Raw genomic sequence first — 27,997 nt, 5'->3', positions numbered from 1 at the left:
TCTCTCTGTGTGTGTGTGTGTGTGTGTGTGTGTGTGTGTGTGTGTGTGTGTGTGTGTGTGTGTGTGTGTGTGTGTGTGTGTGTGTGTGTGTGTGCGTGTGCGCGAGCCCTCACTGCTATACTTGCCCTACAACATGCCTCTGATCGATTATTACAGGAGACAGCACTCTCAGACGTTAACTCTTATTGCGAAGTTAGTACGAGCGGACACTGTCAATGCGCGAAATCCAGCATCTCTCTATTGCCTTCCTGCTGAGTTGATCTGGAAGATCTGCGAATTCCTTCCTACCGCAGAGATTTTCTGTTTAATGATATGCTGCGCTCGCTTCTGGCATGCCAGAACTGATATTCCAACCTTTGTCAAGGTCCGAAGACTGATTTGTCAACCACGCTTAAATCAGCCTTATAGGCATGACCTTGCTGAAATCAGGTTTTATATCCTCCGACTGATGGAATTTGATAAACGTTATGGGATGGGCGACGAGTCTCTCTGTTGCTGGGCGTGTATGAGAACTCATAGAAAAGTATGCTTTAGATACCCACAGAAACGCGTCAATTTAAGGCTCTCAATTGAAGAGCAGAGGGTAAACTGCTCATATGCTATTACCCGAAGCTGCAGATGGACATGCAGAAGAATATGGGTTGGCATGTGCTATGAAATGTCATTTGCTGAGCTTCGGACCCTACAGCTTGCAAAGATATTCTGCGAAGGCAACGCTGGGCAGTCTATTAGAATCCCTGCCGGTCGCTGCTTTTCAGAAAATATAGAGTTAAATCTCGAGACCAAGTGTATCTCATCCCGGTTCTACCTTGGGAGGCTCTCAGATTTCGGTTTAGATGGCTTCCATACTCTGTGCAAGAATGCAGTGATTCCGATGTGTCCACACCACCAAGTTAAGTCTTCGGCAAAGAAGCTTCTTCGATGTATAGAAACAAAAAGTTATTATAGATGCACTCCTTGTCAGACAAGATACTCGGCCACAATTAACCCTGATGGGTTCATTGAGGTTCATGTGTCTAGCTATATTGGCTTCATCGGATCACAAATTTCTCCCACATTTCGTGCAATATCATATGGAAACATCAACCCTGAATTGGTTCGTCATTGCCGCTCATTTGCAGACTGGCTGAGCAGAATGTATCATCCAGAAACTGGTGCTGTGTATAACGGGGGCCAATTTGAGATGTTCGCACCCACCCAACTACCAGGTTTCTATTTACGATGAATCAGGATTAGAACTATGAGCTGAGCTAACTTAAAACAATCATCATATGAACGAGCGTCCTTTGCTTTTTGTTCGGCATAATTTGGAATCGCCATTTTCCATTCTCGCTCTGTAGAACAGCTTTTCAATATTCTTGGTCTTTTTCATTGGCCACTTTCTAAACCGCTTCACTCATCACTTCGCATGACTTTCCCCCTGTGAATTACGTACTTTTCTCTCCGCTCGGTCTTCTTAGAAAAAATCTAAGTGCATGCTACTTTCCTTGACTGCTTCAACTTCTAGGATAGTGTGACATTTCCGGCTGAGTCATATTTGTGTCCTTCAGTTCAGCGAGCAATGCATGTTCATCTGGTGAAAAACGAGCCATTGTGACAGAAAGTTCCTACGTCATTTTGCCCAACTAAGCACTCCTGAAACGACGAAAAATGTCGTTCTTGTCCAAATAGGATGATTCGATGATAGTAGACACATTGCAGCTCGCCACACTTTCCCCATCTGGATTCTATGCAAAGCATAAAAGCCCCATGCCAATCAATTACTTCTTCCCCTCGTGTCAAATGCGGGGTTGACTGATAAATCGATCAAATACCCACTTGATAACCAATTGTGATTTGTCGTCCGTATTCCGGGGTATGGGGTAACCCCCACGCTTTGAGGGTTTCGGGATTTGCATAGAGCCTTCCTTGCTTCGGTTGTACCGGGATCGCCCTATAAAGCTGGAGGCTGCTGCTTGTCTTTACAATTGTTTCATCCTAGAAATTGTACTCCCAGAAATTCTTAACAGACATACGACAACATGGGGGGCCATATTTGGTACACGTTTGGCGTTGCCTTGTTCGCTGCCATTGGAACTTTTCTCTTCGTATGTTTCTCTGCTTGACTTCAAGCAGAATCTCACAATGGCGGACACTGACTGGATCTTATCCTAGGGCTTCGACACTGGCATCGCCACTACAAGTCAGTCTTATATTTCACGATAACGTTGCAAGAACTGACGAAAAGACCAGCCATCGCGCATCAAAGCTGGAAAGAGTACATGGGCCACCCGTCCCAAGGATTAACCGGTGCCGTGCCATCGGTCTACATTGCCGGCGAGGCAATTGGCGCTCTTACACAAATGGCGATTGGCGATCGACTCGGTCGTATTCGGTTCATGCAACTGATGTGCGCTGTGGTGACTATTGGATGTACTATTCAAACCGCATCGGTCAATATTGGCATGTTCTTAGCTGGCCGTGTTGTGGCTGGATTTGCTGTTGGGTATGTTCCCTTTTTCTTTCACCTATATCCACTATGTGGTACATGTACAAATTCGGGTGTATTAATATAAATAGTGGCATGGTGGCCACCGTGCCCGTCTATCTCTCCGAGATCTCTGCCCCCCAGCACCGCGGCCTCATCGGCGGCATTTCTGGCGTTGGCATCGCATTTGGCACCATGGCATCCAATTGGGTTGGATACGCATGTGCATGGGCACCCTACGGAGCCTTACAATGGCGTTTACCGCTCGGAATCCAACTCCCATGGGGCGTGATCATGTTCATCGGTTTAGCGACCTTCATGCCGAATTCGCCGCGTCAGCTCATCCGGCAGGGGAAGATTGAGGAGGCCAAAAGAGAATTCATCAAAATTCGACGGGATTTGCTCTCACACGTGGTCCATGAAGAGTTTACGTTGATGAAGGCTCAGATTGAGTATGAGATGCAGCGAGAACTTACGTCTTACAGAGAGATTTTTAAGTTGTATCGGCATCGAGTTTTGGTTTCTGTCGCTGTGCAGACTATGACTGCTTTGACGGGGGTGAATGTTATTCAGGTGAGTATTTTCAGATCTGCTTATATGGGCAATTTTGCTAACAAGATCGTCAAAGTATTACCAAAGTAAGACTGTGACTCTATTCTCTATCTCCTGCAAGTATTACTTACATGCACGTAGCTACCCTCTACGACTCCCTCGGAGTTAGTGCCATGAACATCCTCGCTCTGTCAGGAGTTTACGGCACTATCGCATTCATAGTCAACACCTTGACCACCATGTATCTCACAGATCAATGGGGTCGACGAAAGTTAGTCCTGCATGTATCCTTTCTATTACTTACGAATACTTCATTGCTAACACTTATAGAATGATCCTCGCCGGTATGGGAGGAATCATCATCATTGAAATCTATACAGCCGTCATGCAGCGGGAATTTCAATATAACAACAACCGAGTCGGTAAAGGGTTTGCCATTCTAGGCATTTTCTTGTTTGCCGTTTGTTATTGTAATCATCCGCCAATCTCTTTTTTTACGTCTTATTTTCTATGTTCATATTAGGTTCAGACGTACTAACCTGACAACCTTTAGACGGCATGCTCAATAGCACAACCTGGCTCTACGGCGCCGAAGTGCTTCCCATAAATATGCGAAGCAAAGTCATGGGACTCGCTGCTGCATCCCATTTCATTGTCAACGTGGCTGGTATGAGATCCACCTTTGAGCGCATAGTAAACTAGATTGTTGTCTAATCATGAAATCCACTCGATTTTTCAACAGTCACTGAAGCCGGTCCCACCGCTTTCGCACACATCCAGGAGAATTATTACTACGTCTTTGTAGGATGTACTCTATTCTTCTTCACTATCGCATATTTTTATTTCCCGTATGTTTTGTTCTCCATCCGGCAGACACTGGATATAAGCCAGCGCTAACACGTATGCATCTAGCGAGACGAAGAAGAAGACATTGGAAGAAATCGCGGCCTCGTTTGGAGACCGCGTGGTCGAAATTGAGGACCTCGATGCTGCCACTGAAGACGCTGTTATGGAGGCCAAGGCGCAGGGGGAACATATTGAAGAGAGTTGAATTATTGCGCTTGATATAGTGCGTAGTTACTACCATCTAAGGAGGTAGACTAGCTAGAAGATAATTTTGTGTCTATCGGGAGCTAGTTCTTTGCCTGTATTTCTTCTTCGTCTATTAATATCTACTTACTTGTGCTTCAGTGAATGGACCGTGGATATCCAGGATCTCCATCTCATAATCTATATCGAGATGTAAACACATACATCCAAAGATAAGACGGCTGATGACCCACCAAGCTAAGTTACCCCGGATTTAGATCCTAGATAGGTATAGGGCGGGTGCGGAGTTGACGTTGTGGGGAATGGCCAACTCTAATGACACGCCTGCCTAGGCAATAACAATGGCGAGGCCTTAATTACAACACTAAATAAGCATTCTTTTCTTGATAATTCCAATAATCATGTGTACTGTCCTCTGCCGACTGTGGTCCATACCGCTTGTTTGGACATTCATCCGAGGTTCAGCGGGAGCACCAGTGGTGGCCTCGAATGATCTGGAGTGGCTTGAGGCTAATCTAGATTAGACCAGTTATTGTTACATTGTCATTGACTTTGTTATTGGGAAATGTTTCCTTGCCATTTGTTTAGTTCTAGTTCCGGCTTTGAATCATGCATGACTATTTTCTGGTGTATATTCGAGAAACAAGCCCCAGCATCATGTAAAGTTATCATTTGGGTTATTCAAGGTGGTTGTTGTCAAGTTATAGATACTTATCACTATCAGCGTCTCCCAGACAGCCCAGCTTAACCTGGAGCATTTCCAAGTGTGACATGGCCAAACTTAGATCACAACCAATCCCTATGCGACGCGGAGGCAGTGTTCAATTTACAGCAGAGTTGAACAAGTGTTGCACAAAGAAAATATTGCCGGACCCGGCATTTCCAGCTTCCTGAGATCAAATATATAGGTAAATGTTCTCTTGGCTAAGCCTTTCGCTATTTCTCTGGCTCTGAAGGGATGCTAAATTAGATAAAAATGGTCTGGGCTCTGCCTTCCATGCGGTATACTTTGGCAACCCAGCCTGTCAGTGCACATCCCATTTACTTCAATCACTTGTAGTTCGTTGGCAGTTGGTGCTTTCTGGAATTACCTAGGTATCTCCCTGGGTATAAGGAAGCCGGTGCATCCTGCTTGTATCCTTAACTTTTTCCATCTGGTTTCATTTCCTCACCCTTCAATTGCCTTTGTCCTTAGTTTTTATTCATACCTGTTTTGTTTATTTGGTTAAAAGAAGAAGCAATGTCATAACATACCGCTGAATTAAGTCGCTTGTAAACCTACAACATCGAGATTGGAATTTCCAATGTCCTCCAACGCCATGCAACACGCCACGTTGGTCAACACAAACCCATGCCCCAGCGGGTGCTAGATTTTGAGAGACGTCAGCCACAATGGTTGCGTGAATGTGTCAGCGAGGCAACTGGCATGGTTCTTTACGTGTATGCATTCTCCGTTTGTACTGCAATGTGATAAGGAACACACTGTGGAGGTAGACAGGCAAGATAATGGGACAAGTCTGAATGATTCACGTTCTATCACAGCTTCCCTAGCCTAGCGTCTATTGCCAGCTTCATGCTAATTCAGCAACAGCAGCACCCCCAGTCACTGTGTATAGTAGTTTTTTCCAGATTGGCTTTGCGTTTGCACTTAGAATCATGTTCACCATTATCATTGCTGGGCCGACGCCAGGTGGGCATTTCAATCCGGCCATAACTATTGCTTTGACTGTTTAGTGAGTATGTTATATATGCCCTCTAGAATGCACGTGCAGCCTTAGGCAGGTGCCACTCGCTCCTTCCTCAAGCGCTCTTTGTCTAGCGCGGCAACCATGCCCCATCACCAGGTGTTCTTTCTTCAGTTTTTTCTTCTCTTCTCTTCTCTCTTTTTATCTTTCCTCTCAACACACTACCGCAGTAGCAGCAGCAGCAGCACCAACAATAACAACAACAACAACAGCAACAGTAACAGTAACAGCAACAAAAATGTTCTGGGAGTGGACCTAGAAAATGGTCACCATCATGAACCTAGTGGGCGGGATACTGGTCGCCGGTTCACTTTGTGGTGACGCAACAATGGCAGCGCAGAGGGAGCGGGGTTTCTGGAGGAGGGCGCGGACCTTCGTCCTGACGATAGTCAGGCTTGAGGCCGGCCATCATGCAGGAGATGTGGAGGACTAGTTGGGCAGGCAGCAGCAGGGTCATGAGCGGGTAGCAGGATGGGCAGCAGAGGGGGATACAGGTGGCGGACCGTGGTGAGGGAGGGAGCCGGGGGCCACCGAGGAGGAGGGGAAAGAAGTGGAAAAGACGGGATTAGATGAGGAATGGCAGGAGGTGAGAAGAGGGGGGTTTGCACCAGTCCACCGGTGAGCTGCGCCTTGGGTCTTAACGGTGCTCGGGAGAAAGTCAAAGCGAGCTGATGTCGACATTGACGGCTGGCCGGATAACGTGAAGGGACCTTCTGGTGGGGAGAGCCAAGCCTGGGATACCCCTCCTAAAGGTTCTTTCGACCCCGAGTGGAATAGATTCTGGCCTCCCAAGGCTTTGACGCGTGAAGAGGTTGGAGAAGTGATACATGATTTCGCACAGGCAGCGGAAAGGAGTGTTAGGGCTGGAGTGAGCGTAATAGAGATGCCGCGGCACATGGATATCTTCTACACCAATTTCTATCCCCGATCTCCAATCACAGGACCGATGAGTATGGTGGTAGTTACGAAAATAGGACAAGGCTTCTCTTTGAAATCATTCAAGCAGTCAGGAAAGCTATCCCGCCCGATATGCCGCTGTTCCTTCGCATATCCTCCACAGATACTATGGAAGACACTGAGCTGGACAAGACACTGGGATCTTGGGATGTCGAGTCAACAATCAGGGTTGCCAGGGAGCTTCCTGCTCTAGGGGTCGATTTGCTGGATATCAGCAGCGATGGTAATAACCCAGGCCAGCTTTTCGATGGCGTTAACGTCATAGATTTCTATGTGAATATTGCTGGCAGGATCAGAGATACTATCCACGTTGAGGGCCTGGAGCTGCTGATCGGTGCTGTTTGCATGATATCACGACAGCAGATCAGGCCCAGAAAATCGTGCAACAGCCCGAGAAGGGCTCAAATGCGGAAGGTCTGGTAACAAAAGATGTGGCGTTTGACAAGGATGCCTAGCATGCGAAGGCAGATGTAATACTGGTTGCTAGGCAATTCTTGAAGGAGCCGGAATGGGTATTCAAAGTTGCCTCTGAGTTGGGAGTGGATATCTGGTGGCCAAATCAGTTCATGAGGTGTAAAGTTGTGCTCTAACACAATTGTGTCTATTTTTATAATACTGCCTATCTAATAATGTGTGGCCAGTGTTGATGTACCTCTATTTCCGAGTATTCTATGGATCCAAATATTCTTCTTTTCTGTAACGGACTAGTATTGAACAATTTGTGAGTCGAAAAGCCCGTCCAGGTCCAAGTAAAATTCGTTCAAGAGCCCACTTAATGGATCCGTAAACGCATTCGTGCGTATGGAGTCCACGCTATTATTTTGTTCATTGTTGCAAACATCTTGAAATGAATCGATAGCGGCTTTAGAAGATGATCAGTTGTTAGCTAAACGATGAAAAGGAACAAACTTACTGGTACCTTGCCGGAAACCACCAGGTCTTTGTATATCTAGACGCCTTTCTCTCCAGCGAATAGCTATTTCATGTACCACACTCGCAGAAAGTCTATGCTTAATTTGCAATGCAACATTCCAATTTCCGTCGGCGTCCTTGAACATGTTGTCAATATCCCACATCTGTTCCACGATCGTTACTTCTCTATGAACTTTGTCATCGTCTTCAAGAGAAACGGATTCATAAAGGGGATCATTGCACGGGACTTTGCGGTCCCAAGCTTTTCGTCAACATAGCTTGCAAAGGGCCCTTTTAGTAGCCGAAACATAAGAGCTTGGCCCATTTTGAGTGCGGAGAAGACGAAGCGCGGACAAAATTTACTAAGCTTATAATTCGTTTCCTGCTCCCTTATGAAGGCGAAGACATGAAGGGCGGTGTCGAAGATCGATTGACAAGTCTGTACATCGATACTTTCCCATGGTCTGAAAAAGTGCATGGCAAGTACTTCTAGACGGCAGATAGCCACATGAAACTTTTCCCAACCTATGCTGTTGTTAGTCTAATCTTATAAGGTTCATGATTAATGATACATACTTGAGGAGGCTGTAAGTTCTAAGCTATCAAATTGATTGGCAGCCATTCTCAAAACCGAATCCAAACCTTGCTCTGATAGCGCAGCTAGTTTCTGTGCGCCAAATTGAATGAATGTTTTTTGAACGCGCGCAACGATATTTGTAAGCTGTAGTTGTAGTTGTAGTTCGGCGGGAAGTTGAAATAACATGATCTTGAACTGTTCTTGCTCGGTATATGCATCGACAGACAATACAGGGGGGTATCCGCACCCCGAACAAGACCTGCAGAATTATAAGTCAGAAATCTTGAGTTCGAGCTTTATGCAAGTCCTACCTTTAATATACAATGACAACATAAGCCCAAAGTCGTGCCCTCTCCACCGCGGTAGACTCAATGAAGCTAGAATGAGCTTCTAATTTTGGGGTCTCCTTGCTAAGACATGGGACATGCAATCCTTTTTGTATTGCCATGTGGATAAGTGCACCGCTCAATACAAATGAGGGCTCATACTGGTAGGAAGTTGACGGAAATGGCCATTCCATAAGGAGCAGCATAGCTTTTATTGCTTCAAGAGGTTTAGTTCGAGTGTTCAGCGAAGCCAAAACAAGCAGAGTTACTCGAGGGGAAAGGGCAGTTATCAGATTTGGATGGGCCGAGTTCTTTCGGGCGCCGATAGAGACTACTACCCAAAAGAGCACTTGTTACTTCCCATAGAGAGCATTCGGGGTATTTGTAGGATCCAGAAGTGGAAGCAACGGGTGGTAGTCCCGGAAGAATATCTCGAAGCAGTGATCTATGATAGCAGAGCTAAGCTCGAGTCCATCAATCGATCTAGCCTCCGTCTGCTCGTCGTTCTGAGCTCTTGCCACTTCTGAATATCAGCTGGGCGAGCCATAGCAGACATCTTACAGTACAGCGCTCACCAATAGTAGGAGGAGTAGCATTTTGCAATTCTCGTCGTAGGGCCGAGGCCTCTTCTCCAGCTCTTGCATACGTCTTGATGGCAATCAGATTTGTCAAACAGCATATTGGGGGGGCGGCGGTGGTTGAAGAACGAGGCTTACTTTCGTTTGTGCACTCGATGGAACGGAGCTGAATAGATGCACTGTATGTTCTGGCGCTGACATCGCCAACAGGGAACCCCCGACTCTGAGACACCCGCGCATCGCATCTACTGGCATCACGGTTAGCATTCGCATTGGTGGGAGCGCGTGACAGTACTAGCTTTTTGGTGCCTGTACTCTACGCATACTGTCTTCTTGATTCCACCAGAGGTGGCTTGTCGAGAGCGCATATCGATGCAAATGTACGGATTAGTCCAATGCAAATGCTGGCTCTCTGCGTGGTTGGCAGGCTGCAGGCGAGTCTCCCGGAATGATCTAACAGTGAGATATGTGCGCCCTTGGCCTGCCGCTTTACGCGCAGTGAAGTATGCCAGAGCGCTCACTGCGCGGGCCTGATCGATCACTGATCGATCGCACGGGCCTGCTCACGAAGTGCTCAGCGTGCTTCGGTGGCTGATCAGTGCTCACGTGGCTCGCGGAGCCCTAGAGGAGGAGGTGACCGTAACCGGCAGGTGCTTATTTTTGACCTTATAAGTTATCACATCGACAACATAATAGCGCATCTAGCTAGGCTGTTGAAATGGGCCCCTTATAGATCACTTCATAGCGAGCAAATAATGACCCTCGCTAGTACTTCACTGTTGACGAGATGTTATATAAAATATATTTTGTATTCGTGCGTATATCCTTGATATACTGATTTTGAAGGATTCTTGATTAGGGACCAAGTGTCTGCTGATCAATTCTACATTTACTGATCCAGTCCAACTTACGACAAAGGGAGAAAAGGAGAACACTGACACATAAGGTAATGGATTATATCTTACCTCCGTCAAAACATTGAACTTCAGGACACGACATTGGCATTTATCAATCATACTTCCTAGCCAACAGTGTAACTGGACGCCAGTAAAACTCATTTCCACCCGGCTTGCGAATCTCACCATGCAGAGTCTCAAGCCCGTTGTTCCATTCCTCCGGGCTGGGAACTGATGGTACAACCTTCTTCAAATGCTCTAAAATAGCGCCACTATTCTCTATAGCCCCCAAGAAGGTATCAGTGCACAGCGGAATAAGCTGAGTCGACCAAGACTTGTACTGGCAATCAATGACGTCTAAGTCCACTCCAGCGTTTTTCACGTGCTGGTCGAGCTGGTCGAGCCACCTGTAATCCACCAAAAAGTAAGTTATCTGTTGTGTTTCATCACGTTTGAGCCTGCACGGAGAAGACAGGGTAGCAGGTTATGGCGTAGTGGTATTACATACTGGAAGTTCAGCTTTGAGGCGCCACCCATGTTGTCCATCATCTGTTGAACGTGAAGAGCGGCATCGCCTTTGGCTACGTTGCTGCCGAATCGCGCGTCCTCCCACTGGAGATAACCGCCAGGCTCTATGGATATGAAGACAAGGAATGATTCAGATTTCAATTCTTGACCAATGTCGCGCAGATAATTAACTAGCATGTAGGAAGAAGACTTACTGAGCAATTTGGCGGCATGTCGAATCAGCGGGCTCGGATCATTGTCACGGATAACGAAAGCCCACATGCGCAGATGAACTACATCAAATTTGCCGACCAACGATGACGGGGGATCACTGAGGGAGTCGAGCTTGTCGAATGTGATGTTGGACGGCCAGTATTCTCGACGGGGAAAATGAGTGTCGGCGACATCGTATGCTCTGATTCTAGCCGAGGAGGCAAGCTGGGTGGCTAGCTCCACAGCCCAAATCCTGTGTATAGAGAGTAATTAGTATGTGTTAGACTAGATTCTAATCTGGAGTGCCCATGAGTATGTAATTAGGTATAATTGATTACCCCGTGCCAGCGCCAATGTCAGCAATTGAAATGTCATCTTTGATAGGGATAGCCGGATGAAGGAGATGATTCATGTGTAACTGCCATAATAAATGCTGCGATGTAAGCCTGGGTTGGTATGTTAGCGAGCGAGTCTTGGGGATATGATACTGGCTGATAGCACCTGAGCGCTTCAACTCGATCACGCCTTAACAAGTACGTGGCAGTGGGAGTGGCAGCCATGGCTGGAAAACAACTGCGAGATTTACTTTGGGAAGCGGATTAGATCATGAATTATTAAGAGAGGCCTCATACAGAAGGCATATTATGATATCGAGAGTGTCTAGAGGAGGAGAAGAAGCTGTGAGAGCGTACGCAGGTCAACAGTAAGGCCTGCGTCCCGCCACGCTAACTACATGAGGAAGCGGTGCCTGGAGAGATGCCCGGGGTATCTGTGGCCGCCCATCAAGTGGCAGGAATAATTCGAGGTTTTACGCCTCAGCAGAAGGAGATAAGAGGCTTCGAAACAGTTATGCATAAATTGCGTGCGATTGCCTCAATGTTGTATAACTAGAGAGTTAGGTCATATTAGCGCATACGCGTTATTTTGATTTCTTCACTTCCCAACCAGATGAAAATACCACAGAGACAGAAATCAACAATACAATATTGTTAGTTATAGTTCTCTTATTCTATCTTTACCAAGGCAACATAGCAAGTTTAGATTCTAACCCTTCAGGATTAGTCCCCTACTAGACAATCCAACAAGTGCCAATCCAATCAGCTCTCGTCACAAACCGACGTTCCTCGATGTACATTGTAAAACACATGATCTTTAGGGAGAACAGAGTACTCTGTAAACAACCGGAAGACAGAAATGGCATGCGTAGTCATACACTCAATCTTGTTGATCCTTGATAGGATTGTTCATCCTGTTCCGGGAAGGGCTGCCAACGACGACGACTATCCAACCTGACCTCGCTAAGATGCAAGTTGGGTGACACAGCCGCTTTGACTCGGAGACGTGTATAAATTGGGCGAAGACAGGGGAGACATGCTTGATAATCGTTGGATTAGTACTGTACGACGTTGCAGAAAGGCCCGAGCCCAACTCACCGGCGATAGTACCCACGTTCAACTCCACACAGGTCCAGATCAGGTAGGGCACAAAATTCCATGTAATATCCTCCGCGTTCAAATCAATCTGTAGGAGGCAAACAAGCCGGATAATGGATATGATGGTAACACTATTATCAATCAGTGAAAAACCCGGCCGCGCCCCCAACCTCGGAATAAAACATACAGCCCTCCTAGTAGGAAAGTGAAACTGAGCATCCATTTCTGCATGCTGCTCGTGTGAAGCTTCCAGATTGGATGTAGTGGAATCATCAAAATAAACAGATCTGTCAAGGTGTCTGGAATGGATTTTCCAAGGAAATAATTTTTTTCATCAACGCCACATTTTGCGGGAACTGATTTATCCCAGAAGCCTCGCAGCGGAATACATTGAAGACAGACAATCAGAATCTTTAGATGTAGCTAGTTAGTGCCAGACATGAGAGCGATGGCGAGATTTCATATCATACACAAGCAAGGGCCCAGGCAAAAACCACAATCGCCACGGTCGTTGTTGCCGTCTTGACATAATCAACCCGAAAAATTCGTCGATAGGACAGGAGAATGGATAATTTGATGCAAACCGTTGTCATCACATAGAAGATCTCCGCGATGATCAGTGACTCGAAGAAAATTGGAACTGAGTCTATAGGCGCGGCCCACACGTGCAACCCAACGCCATGGCGGAGGTCTACATTTCCGAACAGCCCAATTGGCGTGTATTCTCGAGAGAAGCAGGCTGTTGCATGGACTCACCCCAAGCGCAAGCTAAAATTGACGGAATGGCCGAAAAGATCTAGTCGACAGTTACCGATGGCTGAAAATACGTCAAGATAGCAAAGAGATCAAGGCTTCATACCAATGAAAAGAGAACAAACCAATCATCCCACCAAAATCCTGCTCTGGCGAGCCACCGAGCCAGAAATCGTAGAAATACTGCTATAACAGATAAAAGCCAAGTAGAAATATTAGCAGCAATGATCCTTGGGCGCCGATCAGATGAGAGATCAACACCAGCTGGTATGGTGGAACTCATTTGTACCAGAGTTTAGAGGGCCTCTGTCAAGCTGTTGATGGAAGTTGACCACAGAGAAAGAAATGAAGAGCCCAAGCCTGCACCTAGACTAAGAATCTAGGTAATGAATACAGAGTTTTTCAATTTACGTGATTATTTGATAAGCTTGTTTTTATATCTATTCTAGTAAAATTTAGAAACTAGCTACAATTGTTACTCAGGCATGTATAAATCTCCATGCAGGAGAATCACCTATGTAATATGAATAGATAGGCATAGGTAGACTCGCACAAAGGCCCTTTGCATGCTTACAGATGGAAGGGTTGTCTCGGAGCATATGCGTTGAAAGTTTTCTAACCACGTAATACAATAAGGTACACCGCAGCATACCTCTGGCTGCATTTCAACTGGTTTAGTACTCGGACCCTTCAGCCCCTCGTGAAACCTCAAGCATGCCATATTCAGTGCTGTCCCTCGCGCCAAACCTAGTATCATCTGAGAGACATTACTGGCAAAGATATGGACTTGGAATATCTAATATTCACTCAAGGAAATACTAGTTGATGATCATTTGCATCTAGGAAAAAAATATGCCCCGTCACAGTTAAATCATACCAGTCCATGCCACTGTATAGGATTGACTAGTCAAACAAGAGATAGATGAAGACATTTTCTGTTAACCCTAACTTCCAAAAGTGACTCAACAACAGTGGCCTGAAGACCATTACCCATGTTAATGTAATGAAATAAAATATGAACGCATCCAGTAGTCTATTTCCCAGGCTTGTTTGTAGCCATCAGAATAAGCAACGGCCGACTCATCCCTCCTTACGTACTTACCGGGATGGGCTAAGGCAGAAACATCCAGATACACATTAGGATACGCCACATCAGCTTCTAATTTCTTGTTAGCTATTAGTAAGTCTAAAGACAAGAATGACGCTACAAGCTAACACTGCAGAACGTTCTTTGATAAGGGGAAAGCTGAGAGCAAAAGCAGGGCAGGAGCTCGCAACCAGAAATACGGGAGAACGCATCTTAAGTACCTAGGTATAAACAATAGCCAAAGAATTGAACTAGAAGTCTGATTGATTTTCTATGATGGCTTTAATCAGATTTAGAACTAGGTGATGTGCCTACAATGAAAAAGAGGAAAGCACGAGGTATAAATAAGAGGAGCAGGGTCTTTTGGCTTCAAAGGTTGGATAGAGAATCGCATCAGCAGCTCGAATAACCTATCGGCCAAGACATGAAGTAGGATTTGATGCGCAAATGCAAGACCGCCAATGTGGTGCAACAACAAATCAGGGAAATTGGTTCTCATTGTGATTTGAACCGAAGTCGTGTACGAAGACTCACTTTTTCCTCGCAACTTTGTAACAATCAATTAGCACATAATAATGTAACATGTACCTGCAATATGAAATAGCGGTGAGCACAAAAAGTGCATGGATATAGCTATCCAAGCCAAAATGGTTTGGAATAATTTTCATTTGCGCTGACTCCGAAAACTAAGACTGCTCCAATCTGAAGGACTATAATCAGGGCGAAGTTGATATAACATACAAAAAGGGAATCAATACCCGAAATAAAGCCATTTTTTCGAGTCAAGCTGGGAGGTCCGGTACTATGGCAAAATAAAATGGAAGCTGCTTCATTGACAACCTTTCGATGGAGTATGGATGATCCTCGACCCATGTTTTACACACACTCGCCTGTATACACCTGTGTCGATTTCGATACCTTCATAGGGTCAGCCCGGGATCGCAAGGTTGATGAAGAGGACATACGGAAGCTAAAGAATCTAATGTTGAGTAGAATTTAATGAGTTACATAGTTTTTGTGTAACACCTTCGCATCTTTGGTGGCTTAGTAGTAACGTGTCCAGGTGAAAGGATGGATAAGGGTATTGTGCTCCCACCAGTAGCACTAAAACCAATTAAACAAGCAAGTAAAGAGGTAGCATTTGTGATGCTGTATAGGTGCTCAATGTGACCACATTGTCCTACGTTTATGTACTATGACTTTCTTGATATCAGCTTATTCCGATAGTGGGCTCCATGCTGTGACACAAACCATTCTCCGCTGGACAATCACCTAAGCAAGGGTGTTTCTAACTATTCAAGATACTCACTACAGAGAATTTGGTTTCTGTCTAGATATCAAAATCATTCATCTGGAGATTAGATGCTATACAACTAGGAATGTTGTATTCGCTTCCTCAGTGAGCTCAGTCAGGAACTACCACTATGCGCAGTACCTATATAATAAACGAGATCAAGATATGAATGGTTGTTTCACTATAAATAGCTAGTAGGCTTTGGGGCGTTCTCATAATATTTCATTGAAGTAAAAAAGAAAATATCATGAGCTTACATCTGATAAACCTTCAAGCTCTGCATGCATGTAATGACCGATATATACTATATAATTGTCCAGCCAATGCTCACACAAGTAGAGCGTACTTTGTATTGTAGAATAAGAAGAGAAAGGACAAGAATAAACGCCCAACACACACGCGGCTGTTCTGCCCTATAAATACATACCTGTTAAACAAATTCGTCTAAAACCAGTAGAAGAAGAGGGTACTCTGAGGCTTACCTTTAAGTGCTTGACTCTCCTCTAAGCATCGATTTGGCAAATAATAACTCAATGTCCAGTAGTGTCCTTGTAGGCATCGGGATATGCTACAACGACCTCATCTCGTGCGTGTATATCCTTGTAGGCGTCGGGATAAGCTACAGTATCCTCGACAGCTGTAACATATCAGTATTTCATCTTTTTAATCTAGGTCCTGAAATATAGAAACGAAGCTCTCAAGAGTGGTCATAGTCTCCTGAGCTTCATGAGGCTTGACATACCAGAACGAGGCTTGGCAATGGGCGATGCCATAGCGAGAGAAGCACCGAAGCTGAGTATAAGGAAGACAGAAGAACGCATGTTGAAAATTAGGAATTATTATAGCAATCTTTCACGAATAGCGGAGAAAATACGTCGAGTATCTTCCTCTTTTTTTTCACTTCGGATATGAGGTGAAATGTTGGTCAGAAGCTAGAGGTTGACTGTTAACTAGATGATCAATATTTACTTGAACATTGAAAAGAAGTGATGAAGTATAAAAGCTAGTTCATTTACTACGTCCTCTTCCTTCTGATTTAAAAGTGCAAAGGAAGTTATCGAGGTAACACAGCACACCTCCTCAAGTCTAACCCCGAGCGTACAACGTGCCCAGAAACTCGAGAGAATGAGCGGTCAGTATCTACCTCATGTAAGGCCTCCAATGACCTGTCATATGTTCCAAATGCGAGGATCCGAAAATATGGACGGTGTACAGTCGAAATGATGAAACTTTTTGGCGTAACATTACCTAGGTCCGCATGTTCTCGACTACCTTGAAACTTAGAATTCAGCTTCTGCAACTTGTTCACACGATCACAGCTGTCTGTGTTACCTTGACCTCTGCTCAATCTTCAGGTAGCAGTCTTTTCTCTTATCTGGATAGGACTAATTTATGGGAAAGAAAGTCAGGCATTCATCATACTGCCCACTTGAATGAGAAGAGTGATGGGCTTGATAAAGCAGATCTTTCAATGTTCTTCTTTGCAACTGTAGTAGTACAGACATGATATCGATAGTTTGTAAACGTTTTGAACTTGATCTGAGGAGAGTTTGCTTGGGCCAAGAAGAACGATCTTTCTTCTCATTTCTTAATCATATTTTCAATCATACTTTCAATCATCAAAAGCCAATTGTTTAAATGGGAATTGACTAAGAATATGGAGTCAGAAATTAAGCCCTTCCTCACCAAAGATGAGAATGATACGGACCACCGGGAGACCGCAAAACAGAAATGGAAGTTACTTCTCGTTCTGCTATGGGGCTGCATCTTAGGTGTATTGATTACAGTCTTGATATTCTTCGCATTTATGCCAAGGGAGCCCATGACCGCATATTCAAATGGTTAGTCTGAAGTTTCCTCCACCATCTCGCGCAACACATTCAGGAACGGGAACTGAGAAGAAGACGAATCTTCAGCCCCCTTTCCTGACTTAATGATCCGCTATATCCCAAAGCCATTCATAAGCGATCGCGACAGTCCATATGCTCAAGCACCCGGATCCGAAGTGGATTGTGCGTGGGACTCATTACTTTCCGGTATGCACATGCGAGCATCAGCAGAGGAGTTGGTGAGTCAAGGCCAGACGTCAGTTTCTCTGGAAGGGGGTGATCGCTATTTGGTATGGCTAGATGTCTATCATCAGCTTCATTGTATAGTAAGTACTTCCTTTTCCATACCGGTTTAGCACTCATTTTGAGTTTACAAAAACAGAACATGCTACGGAAATGGATATATCGTGGTTACTATCATCCTAATATGACAGATATGGAGTATAGACATCTGTCGCCTCATGCCGGTACATTCCACCACTTGCCTATTCGTGTTATTGGAAGATTGTATATCACCGTGGCTGACTGATGATTTTCAGATCATTGCTTAGATATTCTACGACAGGCAGTCCTCTGCCATCCAGATCCATCGCTGACAACCTTTCGATGGAGTGTGAGCGATAGGAGACCAATGTTTAACACACACTCGTCGTTACATACATGTGTTGATTTTGATGCGTTGATGAAATCAGTAAAGGATCGAAAGGTTGATGAGGCTGAAGTACGAAGGTTGAGGAATCCTTTATTTGGCGGGATAGAGCAATGATTGTCATAGGCTGTATCTCAAGAAATCTATCCTAATTTTCATTGAGACCAAATATCAAAAGTCGTAATTCAAGACCGACTCCATACTCTTATTTCTCATCAGCCTGCCCATAAACCTCCCACTCCGCCATCCAGCTCAGAATCTGCTCCCAATTCCGACATTGATGCTCAGTCCCAAAACCCAAGACCCCTCCTACGCCCAGATCTTTCTTCTCAACAGTGAAATCCGCATTACACATCAAAGTTTGCCGCAATAAATCAATGCAATGCCGTACATGTCTTTCAGAAGACATCATGGGAATATCCTCTTCTTGCAACGTTTTGCCTTCTCGAGCAGCGTCATGGAGAGTCCAATATGCTATCCGAATGCCATTCTATGTAAACCTGTTAAAGAAGGTCAAGATGAGCAGGATGGGGAAACATTACCAGACAATGTAGCTGATGAAACACAGAAAATGCAGACCTTTCATTCGCAATAACTGGATGTCTGAAAAAGCCACCTTGAAGGGGCAAAATGGCTTCCCAGGCGGAATCGCTGTTTGGAGATGGTCGTTTGGAGAATGTTTGATTATACGTGAGGATCTGAGAGCTTGTTTCGACTTAAAGTACGACACAGTTGTTTAGTCGGAGATTTCCCCACCATAATAAAGACCGCTTACTTTTCATGATTGAGTCAATGTCTGATGGAGGATACAGATGTGCTTGATGCATCCCAGCAGCAAATGCGGCTGTTAGGGCTAATAGAGACGTTATAAAGATCAACCAAAGCGACAGCCATGACGATCGAAGAACAAATATTGACCTCCTATTGAAGTTTCCTTGATTTTCGTCAATATGTGCTTCGTCAATAGGATGGTAAAACATTGATGATCGCAATAATGCCATTGTTAGTGAAAGAGATGCAGAAAGGCTACAAAGGCGTCGATTCAAGAGTAGGTGAATTGCTCTCACATGGGCAATTACGACGGTTGGGATCGAACAGTCAAATTGAGAGATGTTGGCAAGGCATTGTAGTTGCACAGCTTTTCAGCTGCTGATGCATAACTACGAATCTACCGCAGGCGGGACTAATGGGTTGGTATATTTATCGAATCTCAAATTTGGATGAAATGATGGAGCGAGACATTGATGCTATGCAACGTAAAGGTGCATGCAGTGAGACCTGATATTAAGCTATATCTAGAAAATTTTTCATATTTCTTACGTCAATATTGCTTTTAAAAGAACAGTCTCGTGTTAGGTTTTTTGTTGATGATTAGGGTTATCGGTCTCAAGCCCTAAGCGGCCTAGGTATCTACCTGCGACTACGACGTAGGGGACTACACTGTACCTTAAATAATCTAAGAAATCGTTATATTGTAGCCTAGACGAAACAAATTGATCATAACTCACATCTGTATAGACATCAGTGAGGGGTTATGGTAAATGGCTTCAGTGGTAGTTAGCTCGTGGGTCAGTTAGGTCAACTGGTTGATAAGCTCGTAAGCCAGCTCTAAATCTTGCTGATAAGAAGGACACCCAAGTTGAAGAGGCACATTCGGAAATATTCGAAGGCATTGTTTCACAAATTTTCAGCTACTCAGCTCAGTTATTGGCGTTTGTGTACTGCTTGGTTCTTTGTTTGCTTGTGTTACCGTGGTATTTACCGTGGTATTGTTCTGTCAACCTGTAAATTGAGGTGTCGAATATGACTTCGACCACCGCCGCCTTCCTTGCTCGCTTCATCCTCTTCACTGACACGATTCGCTTCTTGAAGCGACAGGGTGAAGCCCTGTACCCTTTGATTCTCATCGCGCCAGCTATTGAATCCTACTATAACCTACTCGATTCTGACAAAGCACTATCGACGAAAAGGGTTGATATTAGATATCAGCAGTCATCATGACTTGCACGACAAAAATCACAGAACTATCGACGTCCATCTCTAGAAACGTTGCCAAAATCAACCGTTTCAACGAAGAAAACGACCTACCTACACAATCCTTCGAACCTAACGCGCCGACAACCTACGATTACCCACCTGACATTGAAGAAGCTCGTCAAGCCGTTCTTCTTGCGACGGATGAGTTGCACGCCCTGATGGCGGGGCCAGCAAACGCACTGATGGCGCCATCCGTATGTTTCTAATAACTGAGGGAAGCAACTGTACTGACTGATCATAAGCACAACGTCCAGACGAGCATACACGCAATGTATCGATTTAAAATCGCAAATTCCTTCCCAGAGGGTAAAGAGGAAGTGACATACACCGAACTAGCAACTGCTTGCGGACTGACTGGGCCTACACTACTTCGTATTGTGCGCGATCTCATGGCGCATCGTATCTTTCGTCAGACCCCTGATGGCAAAATTGCACATACCTCTGCTTCGAAGCTGTTTGCTAATAACCATGCAATTCGCCAATGGGTTGGCATGGTGTTGGAGGAGATGTGGCCTGCTGCTACGAAGGTAACACACAAATATTCGAGAGAGAAAATGACAGAAGAACAACCAGGCGCTAACTTGTTGGTGCGTAGGTAGTCGACGCACTCCAGAAATGGCCCAACTCAGAGGAACCCAATCAAAGCGTAAGAGCAGACGTGTACAACTGAATTTAATCCAAACATGACATGCTAATCATTACATATACAAGGGCTTCAATCTTGCCCACAACGTCGATCAACCCATGCTCGAGTTCCTAGGCAAGGAGCCAGAGCGCGCAAAACGTTTTGCGGAGGCCATGTCGCTTTTCAACACCAGCCCAGGCATGGAGACAAAATACATCGTTGAGCACTACAACTGGACTTCTTCGGTAAACGATCCTGTCACTGTCGTCGACGTCGGTGGCTCCCATGGTGATGTTGCAATTTCTCTAGCTTGCAAGTACCAGAATGTGACGTGCATTGTCCAAGATCTTCCTGAAGTTATCGCGTCTGCAAAGATTCCAGAGGGCCTTGAGAAGCGGTTGAGGTTTATGGAATATGATTTCTTCACGGAGCAGCCAGTAAAAAATGCCGATGTCTATTTATTCAAGTGGATTCTCCATGACTGGTCCGACAAATATTGTATCAAGATCTTGAGGTCTTTAATTCCAGCTCTGAAACAGGGCGCTCGCGTCGTTGTCAACGAGCTTATACTTCCTGAGCCTGAAACTGTTCCACTAAATCAGGAGGCAACACTTCGGTGAGTGATTCTATCTAGAAACTAACTCCTCCTCAATAGATACTAATGAGGTCCTAGATCCTTCGATATCGCCATGTGGGAAATCCAAAATGGCAAAGAGCGCGACAGCTCCGACTGGGAATCCTTATTCCAGGCCGTTGATTATCGTCTCCGACTTACAAAAGTCATTCAGCCACGGGGCTCGAAACTAGGCATCATTGAAGCTACGTGGGACACTTGTGAGGCTTTGAAATTGGCACATTCTGCTTTACCTGCTTTCCATGACCATGAAATAGCAATTTAACCATTGCATATCAATTGCACATGGCTATATCAGCGACATGGTTACCATGACACACAAATTCATATTGAAAGCTTTAGATATAGCTTGTCCACATAATCGAGTACGGCGCAACTTTATGTCGTTTTGATAGACAGGCTTTTGGATCGATACAGGATGCTATTGAAGAAGTGGATTTTCTTCTCAATGTTGAAAGGTCAAGCACACCCAGGTCTCTCAACAACTACCTCAACTATAATCTTGAGAAATCTAAATTTACCTAGACGACCGCTCATTCGAAATACTACTGACCCCGGAAATAGATGACAAAAACGGCTCTCGTCCGCTGGAGCGAGGAAAGCATTTGATGATTGTTCACAAGGCAAGGTGGTTCGATTGCAAGGCATAACCCAGCAGCACCAAATGAGCAATGGAAGGCATACCGTGCAGGATACATGGCATAATAAAGTCCTACTACGAAGTAGCCCAAAAGTGGTGTGACTATATTCGTATCCAAGCTGTACACTAGCATCTCGTGACAGGTGCAGAAACTCCAATGGGACTGTTGTCTCCTTCATTTGCGGGAAGTCGTTTTAGAGAACAGCTTGAGAGTATTGCTGGTGATAAAGAGGCACTAAAGCGCAAACGGCGTCAGCTTGATAAGAAGATTTAAGACCTTCAGGAAAATACTCTTCCGAGTTGAGACTTGCTATATTCGTACTCTCACGCATCCGATGAAAACATTTTGCTGCCTCATAATTTCAACTGTAATCATGATGATCCCAACAATGTAAAGCAACACGATGTTGACTGTATAATGTGATATAATCAGATTAGAGGAGAAAAATTGGCTTGTAGAAAGGAGTAATTCATGTTTTCAGCGCCATTAACTAGACTGGTGGTTATAGCAGTACTAAAAGAGGCGGCTGTTTCTATCCTTCAGAGATCTATTGCTGCTTAAATGCTAGCCTTGATTTCTCTGTGTTTATCATGGTGTTCATTTTTACCTTCTCTCTTACAATGATCAATCTCAACGTGGTTGTTTTACATTATACTATTCTCTCCTTTTTTCTAGCCCCTCCAAATTTTCTAAATCGCATCACCGTCATAGAAGCCCCCTTTATTAACTCGCCCTCTACTATAAAAATCTGATGCCTGAGGCCAATCATCCCATTCTCTATTAAATCGCGTCATACAATATCCAGCTCATAGAGTGTGTTGGATGGTTCAGGGCGTGCTGTAAGCGCTCTGGGATCCCAGAGTGAGTGGTCACGTGCTGGGCCATTCAAGCAGCGCCACCAAACGCTCATTGCGACACAGATCTGTTACCTATATCATACTTAGGTAACTGGCTACCATGACTAGTTATACTGTCAGTAAATAACGTAGTAGTTGCATTCTATTGCTGAAGTATGGCTACAACATGCGGGACCCGTTCCGTGCTGCACAGCTATCACGTTGGTACGTCGCATACTTGCATTAGTGCATTAACCTAGGTATTTATCTCTCGCCAGAAACCTCTCTGTCTGTGTATTAATTTTTCCAGATCCAAGTCCAATGTATATTGATTGATTAGCGCATATACGCCCTACAGCATGGCACACGAAACCATCACTATCGCTGTCATCTCCCTCCTAGTGCTCCTTTACCGCTACCTCAACCAGACCGATGTCCCCAAGATCAAGGGCCTGCCAGAGGTCCCCGGCGTGCCGATCTTTGGCAATTTAATCCAGCTCGGCAATAATCATGCAAAAGTAGCCGCCGAGTGGGCGAAGAAATACGGGCCTGTGTTTCAGGTGCGGATGGGCAATAAGGTGGGCTTTTTATTTATTTTTTTTGGCTTGTAAAGTAATTAATTATACTGACAGAACATCGATGACACAGAGAATTGTATTTGCAAACAGTTTTGAATCCGTAAAGCAACTGTGGCTGAAAGAGCAATCCGCCCTCATCTCCCGACCAACCTTCCACACCTTCCACAGCGTAGTGTCGAGCTCTCAGGGATTCACCATCGGAACTTCTCCCTGGGATGAGTCGTGCAAGCGCCGTCGCAAAGCCGCGGCTACAGCACTCAACAAACCGGCTGTGCAGAGTTACATGCCCATCATCGACCTAGAAGCAACCACGAGTATCCAAGGCATCTACAATGACAGTCGCAAAGGCCGAACAGATATTAACCCAATTCCCTATTTCCAACGCTTCGCGCTTAATACTAGTCTCACTTTGAACTATGGCATACGCATTGATGGCAATATCCAAGACAGTCTACTAAAGGAGGTTGTTGCTGTTGAGCGAGGCGTTTCTAACTTCCGAAGCACCAGTAATAACTGGCAGGACTATGTTCCGTTGCTGCGTCTATTTCCCAAGGTGAACCATGAGGCTGAAGAGTTTCGAGTTCGTCGCGATAAGTACTTGACCCATTTCCTAGATCTTTTAAAGGAGAAAATTGCAAATGGCACGGATAAGCCCTGTATCACAGGAAATATCCTCAAAGACCCAGAAGTTAATCTTAACGAAGGTAAGTTGTCTAATTTCTTTTCTTCTTTTATTGTGTGTGCGTGTCCACGTCCTAACTATGTTCATCACAGCGGAGATTAAATCCCTTTGCCTGACCATGGTCTCTGCGGGCATTGACACTGTGCCGGGCAATTTGGTCATGGGCCTGGCCTATCTAGCCTCTGAGGACGGCCAACGCATCCAGAAGAAGGCTTATGAAGAAATTCTGAAAGTGTACCCGGATAACGATGCCTGGGACAAATGTCTAGTGGAAGAGAAAGTACCCTATGTCACGGCATTGGTCAAAGAGATCCTTCGATTTTGGACGGTAATTCCGATCTGTCTGCCACGTAAAAGTGTCAAAGAAGTTACATGGAACAATATCGTTATCCCCGCCAATACAACTTTCTTCATGGTGAGTGCCGGTTCCCTCGTCTATCTCCTCCCCTGTTATATTCACCAATAGCGCTGACAAACATGATAGAACGCCTGGGCCGCTGACTACGACTCATCCTACTTCAAAGAGCCTGAAAGATTTATTCCAGAGCGCTACCTCGACACCCCAGAAGCCAACCAGGGCACGCCACACTATGGATACGGCGCTGGATCCCGCATGTGCGCAGGATCACATTTGGGCAACAGAGAACTATACACAGCTTTTATCCGCCTTATAGCCGCCTTCACTATCCATCCACCTTCCAATCCGTCTGATTTTCCGATTCTTAACGCCCTCGAATGCAATGCCATCCCTACAGCGCTCACTACGGAGCCCAAGCCGTTCAAGATTGGATTCAAGGCGAGAGACCCAAAGCTACTTGAGCAATGGATTGCGGCTAGCCAGGAACGAACCAATGATCTTTAACTTCTGATTATTGTCTAGGTACTAAAAGTCCATGTGTGATTTATCGTGTCCCTCTCAGAGGCAAATTTTGGCATACTATAAGTGCTATGTACGTAGATAAATTGATATCTAGCCAATATAACAGTATGTAGAGTGATTCAAGCAACGAATTCGTGCTATGGCATTTAATAGTTGATAGAGATATAGAATATAAGTCTCATCTTAAGTAAAATGATACACATACATACAAATAATGCGCAGGAGTGGCGGTATCCCGCCATACTAAGATTGGTTAGCTCCCGTGCTCGGGCCCCCCTTACCCCGGATTGCCGGGCCGGGACGATCATAAATTGACCTCCTCCAACAAAGGCGATGACGACGACACAAAGAACATCGATATATCTAGCTCTTCACTCATGCCTTCTCCACCAGAGAATTATATAGCTCAATTGAAGGGCGCCAATACAAGCACTTACGCTGATGCTACTGCCAGCGCCAGTGCCAGCGCCGTGCCCGAGAAGCGGAAACGTACTAAATACGCGGCAAAAGCTTGGTGGGTTTCTCTACAATTCGCATCCAAACTATGACCCCGGTTGGGAGAGGAGATGAGCCACTACTAAAAGTGTACTCGGCATAGCATCGAATGCAAACGGCGAAAGGTCAAATGCTGCGGCGAACAGCCATGTCAGCGCTGTCGGCGGCGAATGATGGATTGCGTGTTTGCGCCGGATGACGCGACGGATAGTCGGTAAGTTCGTTTCTAAACTATATTATCGTCATCGGTTTGCGCTTGATATATATTTGCTTATTTTCACTTCTACTAGACAAATCGAAAAACTACTGGATCAAATCCAAAAAATGCAAACCCAAATCGACACCTTAACCGGCACAGTAGAATCATTCAATTCAACAAATCCAGCATCATCACCACCTTTATCCTCAGCGCAGAAGCAGACCTTGCAAGGCACGATATCTTCGCTTCAAAGCAAAAATCTGTCGTCATCATCGACAACAACGACAACAACCGGCGAAAACATTTCTTACCATGGACTGACTACGTCTTCATTCAACTTTGACATTGCGCAGCAGACCCTGCGGAGTAGAGGAATTACCGAAGCAGGAAAATCAGCCAGTGACAGTGATGATGAGGAGGAGGAGGATAATGGTCCATCGCCAATGCCCGCCCCATCGCTGTCGCCGCGTCGAGACCGGCATCATCATCGAAGGTCTTCTATCGACCCATTATGGGGCATCAATAGGGACGAAGCTATAAGGTTATTTCGTATTTACGATGAAGAAATGGGTATTATGTATCCGATACTGGATCCGGAAACGATCATAAATCAGATCAATACGCTTTATACCCACCTCAGGCCGTTTTCCGAGGCTGCTGCTGCTCAAACAAGCAAACAAGAACAGCAACAACAACCACTTTCAGACGAAGATATCAACATTCTCAAACTTGTTTTTGCATGTGCATTGACTGCTGAAGCGAATGGGAAGAGCGAGTTGGCAATGAGCATTTTTCGTGGGGTCAGGGATGTTGCTTCGCATTTGGTGTGGAAGCGTCCCAGTATAAAGAGATTGGTGATTATCACTCTTGTGGTGCGCTTCAACTTATAATTTTACTTGCTTTTTCGGTATATTTGTTCGTCACTAACTTCGTGCTAGTCAATATATTACTTCCAAACGGATGAAGAGTCAATCGCATGGAGAACTGTCGGAATAGCTCAACGATTGTGCTTGGAATTGGGTCTGCATCGATCAGAGACTTACCCACAGCATGCTATTATATCATATGGAAAGGAAGGTGTGTTGAAACTTTTCTGGTCTATATACACCTTGGACATGAGGTTCAGCATGGGAATGGGAATGCCGTATCATCTTGATTCTAATGACATAGACCCGTCATTACCGCGGCCGGTGAGTTTTATTTCCTTTCCTTACAGCTCTCAGGGGCGCTTGGTATGTATAATCCTAACAAATCAAGGTCAATACCCCCTACTTAAACACAATGATAAATTACAACCGTATCGCAGAAAAGGTATGGAGATTCATCACCTCATCGAGCCACAGCAACCACCACGCCCGAAAAGAAAAAATGGCATACCTCGACTGGCAAGTAACGCAGTGGTACAACTCGATACCGGAGTTCCTCAAACTACCACACAGCAACACACCAGCCAGTAATAGTACCAACAGCAGCAACAAAATCCAGCACGACCAACACCCCCAGCAAGACAGCATCCGAAGCATCTGGCGTCTCAAAGCACTTCTATACCTACGTGCAAGTCTAATGAAAATCCTCATCTACCGCCCCATCCTCCACACACCAGCACTCGTCGCACAATCCCCCGTCGAAGCATCGACGGTCGTCGACATCGCCAGGGATATGATACGCTTCATAACACACCTCAACCAATCCACAGACATCTACCAACTACAGCAGGTAGCATTCAACTGGTTCCTAATCTCTGCACTAGCAGTACTATTCCTCGCCGTTGCGCATGCACCCGCTCAGTTTACAAGCCAGTGCAAAGACGAGTTTTATATGGCGCTCGGACTGGTTGAGGACTTCTCAATCCATTCGTATATTTCGCAGAGATTGTGGAAATCGATCAAGGGACTGCGAAGATTGGCGCCTCAGATTGGACTCTGGTCTCAGAATCAGCAGCAGCAGCAGTATCAACAACATGTTTCACCGGCAACACAACCAGCGAAAGATGAAAACAGTCATTCACCCAGCCTCATCAGTACTCAGCTCACAGGGCCCAAAACTGGCATTAAGATAGGAGTAGAAGGGAATAACGCCATACCAACCCAACCACAGCCACAACCCGAAACAAAGCCAGAACAGACATCCATGCTCAAAAAGCAAGAAGAATCAGCAATACCAGACTTCGCCTCCCCAAACGACTTTCTCCTCACGGACGGAACGCAAGTGAGCCGCGAACTAATGGATTGGTTCGAGGCAATCGGCGCACCGAATCCGGCAATCAACACCAACATGGGCGATGCCACCACCGCAGCACTTGATGCGCAGGCAGGAGGGTATACGAATATGATGACCACGGCAACAACGACAATAGACCCGTGGCCAGTTTCGGATGACTTTATGTATGGGTATGGAAGTGAGCTTGCGGGGGTCCTTCGGGGTTGTTTTTGACCTTATTGATTTTATTTTTTTGACTCGCAAATGTCTGTGGAAAGGGAAAGAAATTATTTATTTAAGATTGTTTATTTATTTGTTTGTTTATTTTACATATTATTCAAAATAGTTACCCAAACTTGTGTACAT

The 27,997-nt window shown here is 45.2% G+C and overlaps 8 protein-coding genes across 8 annotated transcripts, besides 3 other annotated features; 5 read left to right on the top strand and 3 right to left on the bottom strand.

The window, feature by feature from the left end:
- Positions 1-104: part of a repeat region (Identified by RepeatMasker using a combination of RepBase library and repeat library created with RepeatScout) that runs on past the window's edge.
- Positions 105-2,021: 1,917 nt separating this feature from the next.
- UA08_02514 (hypothetical protein) lies at positions 2,022-4,070 on the top strand (the record flags this gene model as incomplete). The annotated part of the gene is made up of 10 exons (XM_020264564.1): positions 2,022-2,087; positions 2,155-2,182; positions 2,233-2,485; positions 2,560-3,040; positions 3,096-3,105; positions 3,161-3,290; positions 3,350-3,441; positions 3,573-3,686; positions 3,762-3,867; positions 3,932-4,070. 10 exons carry the CDS (start codon positions 2,022-2,024, stop codon positions 4,068-4,070), a joined length of 1,419 nt encoding a protein of 472 aa, XP_020122440.1.
- Positions 4,071-5,968: 1,898 nt separating this feature from the next.
- Positions 5,969-5,980: a repeat region (Identified by RepeatMasker using a combination of RepBase library and repeat library created with RepeatScout).
- Positions 5,981-6,049: a repeat region (Identified by RepeatMasker using a combination of RepBase library and repeat library created with RepeatScout).
- Positions 6,050-6,817: 768 nt separating this feature from the next.
- UA08_02513 (hypothetical protein) lies at positions 6,818-7,194 on the top strand (the record flags this gene model as incomplete). The annotated part of the gene is made up of 1 exon (XM_020264563.1): positions 6,818-7,194. A coding segment is annotated over one exon (377 nt), but the record flags the coding sequence as incomplete, so codon positions are not given.
- A 281-nt stretch (positions 7,195-7,475) lies between these two features.
- Positions 7,476-7,829, bottom strand: UA08_02512 (hypothetical protein; the record flags this gene model as incomplete). Its single annotated transcript, XM_020264562.1, has 2 exons — positions 7,476-7,633; positions 7,685-7,829. The coding sequence occupies 2 exons, from the start codon at positions 7,827-7,829 to the stop codon at positions 7,476-7,478; spliced, it is 303 nt and encodes a 100-aa protein (XP_020122442.1).
- A 1,110-nt stretch (positions 7,830-8,939) lies between these two features.
- Positions 8,940-11,340, bottom strand: UA08_02511 (hypothetical protein; the record flags this gene model as incomplete). Its single annotated transcript, XM_020264561.1, has 10 exons — positions 8,940-9,031; positions 9,162-9,234; positions 9,491-9,723; positions 9,771-9,817; positions 10,076-10,098; positions 10,130-10,185; positions 10,247-10,467; positions 10,569-10,731; positions 10,783-11,033; positions 11,318-11,340. 10 exons carry the CDS (start codon positions 11,338-11,340, stop codon positions 8,940-8,942), a joined length of 1,182 nt encoding a protein of 393 aa, XP_020122441.1.
- A 4,537-nt stretch (positions 11,341-15,877) lies between these two features.
- UA08_02510 (hypothetical protein) lies at positions 15,878-16,168 on the bottom strand (the record flags this gene model as incomplete). The annotated part of the gene is made up of 2 exons (XM_020264560.1): positions 15,878-15,984; positions 16,090-16,168. 2 exons carry the CDS (start codon positions 16,166-16,168, stop codon positions 15,878-15,880), a joined length of 186 nt encoding a protein of 61 aa, XP_020121992.1.
- A 3,654-nt stretch (positions 16,169-19,822) lies between these two features.
- On the top strand, positions 19,823-21,386 carry UA08_02509 (hypothetical protein; the record flags this gene model as incomplete). The annotated part of the gene is made up of 5 exons (XM_020264558.1): positions 19,823-20,056; positions 20,105-20,389; positions 20,458-20,508; positions 20,574-21,103; positions 21,161-21,386. 5 exons carry the CDS (start codon positions 19,823-19,825, stop codon positions 21,384-21,386), a joined length of 1,326 nt encoding a protein of 441 aa, XP_020121993.1.
- Positions 21,387-22,785: 1,399 nt separating this feature from the next.
- Positions 22,786-24,720, top strand: UA08_02508 (Phenylacetate 2-hydroxylase; the record flags this gene model as incomplete). The annotated part of the gene is made up of 5 exons (XM_020264557.1): positions 22,786-22,823; positions 22,939-23,176; positions 23,247-23,880; positions 23,951-24,273; positions 24,343-24,720. 5 exons carry the CDS (start codon positions 22,786-22,788, stop codon positions 24,718-24,720), a joined length of 1,611 nt encoding a protein of 536 aa, XP_020121990.1.
- Positions 24,721-25,115: 395 nt separating this feature from the next.
- Positions 25,116-27,865, top strand: UA08_02507 (hypothetical protein; the record flags this gene model as incomplete). Its single annotated transcript, XM_020264556.1, has 5 exons — positions 25,116-25,252; positions 25,337-25,447; positions 25,524-26,304; positions 26,371-26,509; positions 26,739-27,865. 5 exons carry the CDS (start codon positions 25,116-25,118, stop codon positions 27,863-27,865), a joined length of 2,295 nt encoding a protein of 764 aa, XP_020121991.1.
- Between the last annotated feature and the right edge of the window lie 132 nt (positions 27,866-27,997).

Source organism: Talaromyces atroroseus, assembly GCF_001907595.1.
Source record: "Talaromyces atroroseus strain IBT 11181 chromosome Unknown scaffold_2, whole genome shotgun sequence".
Classification (NCBI taxonomy): domain Eukaryota; kingdom Fungi; phylum Ascomycota; class Eurotiomycetes; order Eurotiales; family Trichocomaceae; genus Talaromyces; species Talaromyces atroroseus.
The sequence above is the reverse complement of the archived record's forward strand: the minus strand, read 5'-3'. Positions and strand labels throughout refer to the sequence as shown.